At 31.6% G+C, this 6,000-nt stretch overlaps 1 protein-coding gene across 14 annotated transcripts in view; it reads left to right on the forward strand.

Moving 5' to 3' along the window:
• Window positions 1-5,503, forward strand: part of LOC105838296 (GTP-binding protein Di-Ras2) — a 68,989-nt gene extending 63,486 nt beyond the window's left edge. For all 14 annotated transcript variants that reach the window (XM_012683755.3, XM_036289761.1, XM_036289765.1 and 11 more), the window contains 3 exons: window positions 810-955; window positions 1,218-1,483; window positions 3,563-5,503. In XM_012683755.3, coding sequence (XP_012539209.1) covers window positions 810-955; window positions 1,218-1,483; window positions 3,563-3,767 — 617 coding nt within the window. In that variant the 3' untranslated portion in view covers window positions 3,768-5,503. The remainder of the gene's footprint in view (window positions 1-809; window positions 956-1,217; window positions 1,484-3,562) is intronic.
• Window positions 5,504-6,000: the final 497 nt, after the last annotated feature.

Genomic DNA, 6,000 nt, shown 5'->3' on the forward strand with positions numbered 1-6,000 from the left:
TATGCATTTAAATTGTAATTATAAATCTTAACATAATCACGTTATTGTTAATTTATCGTCATACTTTGAAAATTTTGTACATTTGCGGATGTATTATTCATAAGAGCTCGAACGAGAAAAACAATAAGTCTGTGACGGAAATTAATTCTGTATTTTCTTCAAAGCCATTACGTTCTGAAATGTTTCTCTTCTCATCAATCCGCTATGTGATATGACGAAAAATATTAACTGCATATAATACTATATACAAATGTTCTCGATAGTAAAACGAAATATTGTTTTACTATAACGTTTTGATTGAAAATGAAGGAAGCTTCAATCTCGCATCAAAATCGCGTATCAAATGAATGTAACTCAGAAGAGTTCTATACATTTGATGTACATGTATAAATACGCTCGTGCACCAAGCATCTATTCGAAATTGCACAAAGATACATCCCGATAACTTTTTAGCGAGAAAGCAACGGGGAGTATCGAGAAAAAGTAGCGAAATAAACGCGCCTTGCGCGTACACGTATAAACGGACGGTAACTTATTTCGTATGCAGTAAAAGTTTATCAAGAATAATAGCACGGTTCTCGGTAACACTTGCAAAAAAAAAAAAATCACGATATAGTCGCCGAGCATATCCTTTGAATAAAAAGAAACGGAGACCGAGTCGTGAATAAAAAGTTATTTTAAGTAGCGTTTTCTAAGAATTTACTTTGCACGGTACACAGAGTACAACAACAATGTACGATTTTTGCGGAAAAACTCTTTTTCGCATAAAAATACATTAGATCAAATACGTTTTCTTCTTATTTATCCAGGTGACCTGCAGTTTCCCGCGATGAGGCGGTTGAGCATAGCCACCGCCCACGCATTCCTGCTCGTGTACGCGTCGTCGTCGTTACCGAGTTTCGAGTGCGTGAAACGTTGCTTCGAGGAAGTGAGAGAACAACGACCCGATTACCAGGTGCGGCTTATTCAGATTCATTCGCTCGTGGTCTATCTCGAAGAGTTTATCGAATATTCAATAGTTATTTGTTCATCCATCTACGATTTGAACTAAATTTTCCGATTTGATATTTGGAGTAGCGTGATTTGTTAATCCTTTCAATATTTAAAATTTTCCACAATATCGGTTGGAAGAGCGTTTATATTATTTTATTCAATCGCACCAGTTACGCTTTACTGGAGCGAAGAATAGCAACAAAGACGTATTTTCTTTCCAACAGGAAGTACCAATAGTCGTTGCCGGGAACAAGCTCGATCTAGCGCCAGCACGAAGGGAAGTACCTATCGAGGACGTGAGCGAGTGGCTGTTTTGCGAATTGCCAAAACTACGCGCTAAGGTGATGGAGTGCTCGGCAAAGGACGATTACAACATTAAGGACTTATTCAGATGTTTCGTCACGCTTTCCAGAATCGTGCCGAAGAATCCTACCGGTGAGGTCGAGCAATCAGGACTCAGGAGAAGATGTTCGGCATACGGATCACGCAGGTATCATATAATATACTAACGCTATTTCCCGCGAATAAAGTCATTAAACAACAAGGAACTTGTGTGTTTTTTTCAGAATATATTATAATATGTAAATCCCATTTAAAGTTTTTTTCTAAATTTAAAATTAATTTCTTTTTTCCTCTCCAAGGGGGGATAAATCAATGCAAAAAGTCTTCGAATTATAAATTATTATTAAAAAATGGATAAAACTTCTCTTTATTTCTTATCTATTCTTTTCAATAAATTTCTGATTTAAAGCTCAGCTTATCAAAATGTTTCATACATTAAGGAATATTAAAAAGTTAAACTCCCGGTTAAACTTTATTCTCTTCTTTTTTTTCCGAAGAAAAACCAAACCAGTATAAATCCATTTCTACGAAAAATGAGTTTTGCACATATGTATTACATTTTACAATATAATCAGTATATTCTAGAATGTATACACTAATAACGTGTATACACTAATTCAAACACAATTGTTTGCATCTCTTTATTTAAAAGTCGATGGCTTTTTACTTAGTATTAATTACGATGGTTAAGTAAATTTTTCATGTCGTGCCTATCACAGACAGGACCGTAATCTCAAGACACAGTGAATCGCTAAGTCAGGCTTACTTAACCCAGATAGTTGGTGCAGATAAGTAGACTTAAGATGAAGATTGTATCCCACGTAAATGAGAAGTGAGAATTGTGAGAGGCATATTTTGAGTTAAATAGAAAACGAGAATATAGATTTAGGGACAAGTCAACGTCACTTAATAATAAGTTTTGTCCCATCCTTTAAACTTCGAAAATAGTAAAAAAATTAATATGTATAAATTATAACAATGGGTAAGTTATCACCTATCAATATATAATTAATAGTTATTTCTGTTTGAGAAACTGAAATACTTTTTCTAAGAATATAAATATTGTAAAAATCAAATTTTATAGATGTTTAAAAAATTAAGTCCTTTTGATATCGATAAAAATCAATAGAAATTCGAAAAAAAATTTTGTTGCAAATTCAATTAGAACGTAATTTTCTAAATGATATATACAAAAATAATTTCAACCAATGCCCCACATTCGCAAATCTATCATTTAATCGTTATACGTGTTTCATCTATCAACAGCATACATTAACAAAACAAGGTATCCAATCTAAAAGGTTTTCAATGCACTTCCGCGCCACCAATCGCGCCATTGTTAAGGTAGATCAAATGTGAACATAATTGTGAAACATTCGATATCGTTTTCAATGTATATAGTTTCAATAGATCATCGACGATTATTCTCTCGTACATTATTATTTGTTAATACTCAAGCTTGTATAATTTACACTGCTTGATTCTTTTTATTTGTACTTTTATTCGTTATTATATATTATATGATGATTTTGTCATCAATATATAAAAATTGTGTGTATATCTCGTTCGTGTTATTCAATCATCGAGGAAAAAATTTTGCACTTATACCCTAAAAATGTCACAGTTGAAAAAATTTCAAGTTGTATTTATATAAATGTGTTTTCGCTTTAGCCTATTCAGATCGAGAAAAATACCAAAACTTAAATTTTATATTTTACATTTTATATTTTGTTTTAAGAGAAAACTGTCGTAGCATTTAAATATTTACTTTTGACTTAGTTTATAATTCCATTTAAGGAACTTATATAATTAATTGTGACAGTTTAATGGAGCGCTAGAATTTAATATCGCAGCATATTAATTTCAAAAGTCTTAAATAATATTTACATTCCTTTACTTCCAACCCTTTTCTGTTCGTTACTTAAAACCTATTTTTGGAAAAGTTTCCTTCTTAAGTTTTAGCAACAATCTTTTCCCAACAAGGCAAGTTTTAAATTATATGTAAAATATAATTTTTTCTAATACAAAATTATTAATATCAAAAGTTATTAATTCTTCGTCCAAATTAATAAAAGAGTAAAATAATATATGCGGATGAGTACAACTGGATACCAAATCGAAAATTCGAAGAAAGAACCAAAACATATCTCAACGTTATTCAGGTCAATTACAAGAATTTTGTACCTGTTTCTAATTTTCATTTATTATTATTTTGTCACAATGCAAGGTCCGGCAGCCCTGGCGGCAGAACCGGTAGCGCAGGTCCCGGCGGGAATCCTCAGCAAGTGGTTGCGGCTCAGGGTTCTAGCGTCGTCACCGTTACCGAGGAGGTGAAGAGCAAACCACGTAGTCGCAGCCTGATTAGGCGCACCTCAAGAAAAACGAAACAACAAATCAGAGATGCCCGCACCGACGATTGCAACATCTCCTAAATCAGTTTTATCCTGACTGTGAAACGAGTGAGCCAAGTGATCCTGATTATTGCAAAGGGACGCGGCAACGAGTAATCGAGTTCTTTTGATCAAGTGCGTTAAGGTAAGACTCAAGAGTTAACGTTCATGATTTGCAAGAAAACGAGACGAGTAATCTTTCCACGGTTAACATGGATATCGGATTAGCGTTTATTGCTTACCCCGTCTTAATCCACGGAATTCTGAGAGGGTGAGAAGCGTAACAAGTAAATAAAATGACTAGTTTCAGAGAAAGTCTAGCTCGAAGCTCGAACAGATACAAACCGTCAACTTCGTAAGATTTATACCAGAAAGCATGTGTATCGATAACAAAAGTATTGTTATTAAATTTTAAGTTTGAAATTAATTTTCTCCGTTGGCAAACATCTAACACAAAATATTAACAAAATAATAACAAAAGTTCAAGTATTCTTTTCTGGATTAAGCTTTAATGTAATTTTTTAACGAAAACTATAAAGTGATCAAATAATTTATTAAATGTTTTTAAGAAAAACGTAAATTTAAATTATAACAGCATAAAGGCTATCGATATACATCTTTCTTGGAATATTCCTTGCATATACATATTAATAGTGTGGATGTGAAACCGATGTTTAATGGTAATGTAATTGTTTTCAACGAATGAATGAACTCTTACATTTCTCCGTGTAAATATTCCTAATTTAAAGTAAAAATTTACATTCTTAGGGTATACGCAACATTTTCTTGCGATTATTTTTACACGGCGTTCTCATCCTAAAAACTAATATACAAGAAAAGCGATACAAGATTTTACTGATTGTAAGAAAGTTTAACGAGAAATACGTGACTTCAAAATCAAGAAAGCACGCATATCGCTTTTCCAATATAGCTTGTAACTTAAAAGAACACGTACATCCGCTGGTTAATCGTATATAAAAGCATTTTCTTTCATAACGATTACAAAGTACAAGTTTTATTCGAAAAATTAGGAATGTTGAAAGAATTTCTTGCGACAAACACAACGACCCTAACAAGTTCACACTATTAAGATAAAAATAAAACTGCAAAAACATTAATTTAAAAAATACGGCCCTTTGAGAGTATATCCTTTTTTGTTACTTAAGACAGGGAAATATAAACTTAACTCTTGATGCTATTCAACGAATAAATGGCAAAAAATTAACAATTATTAAAAATTACAAAACAAATTCCAGTAGCAATTTTATAAAAAATGTTTTATTTCGCAATGCACGCGACACACATTTCCGCGTAAATAATAATTTTACTCGTAGCAAACGAAGTTTCTGTCGTGAGTACTACCGCCGCGTAAGAAGAAATTTGTTTGAAAATTATGGGATACGCAGTCAAAGCACAAAATACCTTTTTCTGCTACCTCTCTCCTAATTCTGTTATCAGATATGTGCTTTTCTTTTTTAACGTTTATGAAATGAGAATGAGTTACTGCAATAAATTGTGCAATATGTATTTTTTATCTTGTCCAGATATACGTTAAAGCTCAAGGACTTTATTCCCGATTCTGTATGTGCAACAACATTTTGCACGATGTGAATGCTTTTTGACAAATAGGTTTCACGTTAAATACTTTGATAATTAATACTCAACTCAGAATTACTTTAATCCGAAACCTACATAAAATCCGTGTAGAATCATTTATAAAATGATTAGTTCTTCGTATCGCTTTACTGAAATTTTATATTTTCTATTTTGACGAAAAATTTTACAGAAAATATTAAATTATAAAATTTTACAGAATAATAATATTCCTGAGATCTTGTATAACCAGATAAATTTTAATTTTATTGAAGTTTTTAATTTTGTTACATGTTCTAATAATTTTGAAGTTTAATATTGATCGCATATGTATCAAGTGCACAATTAATTACATTGCCGTCATTGAACGTGTTAGTATCCCGAAAGTATACTGCAATATTTAGGAGTTATATATTCATAACACCTTTAGAAATTCCAGTAATGCATACCTACGGGAGATATATCAAAGCACATTATTTTAGATATTTGGACTTAGATAGGATATATTAATTAAGGGATGAATCGATAGAAACGACTCTCCTTCTTGTTCTATAATATTTTAATATTTTAATCATATTTATAGTTTCAATTTCTTTAAACTGTCATAACATTTAATAAAAATATTATAATTATTATTCTCATAATTATGATTCTATTATTCCACTGTAATTTTTTATTTAAT

This window comes from Monomorium pharaonis, chromosome 7, assembly GCF_013373865.1.
Source record: "Monomorium pharaonis isolate MP-MQ-018 chromosome 7, ASM1337386v2, whole genome shotgun sequence".
NCBI classification, from domain to species: Eukaryota; Metazoa; Arthropoda; class Insecta; order Hymenoptera; family Formicidae; genus Monomorium; species Monomorium pharaonis.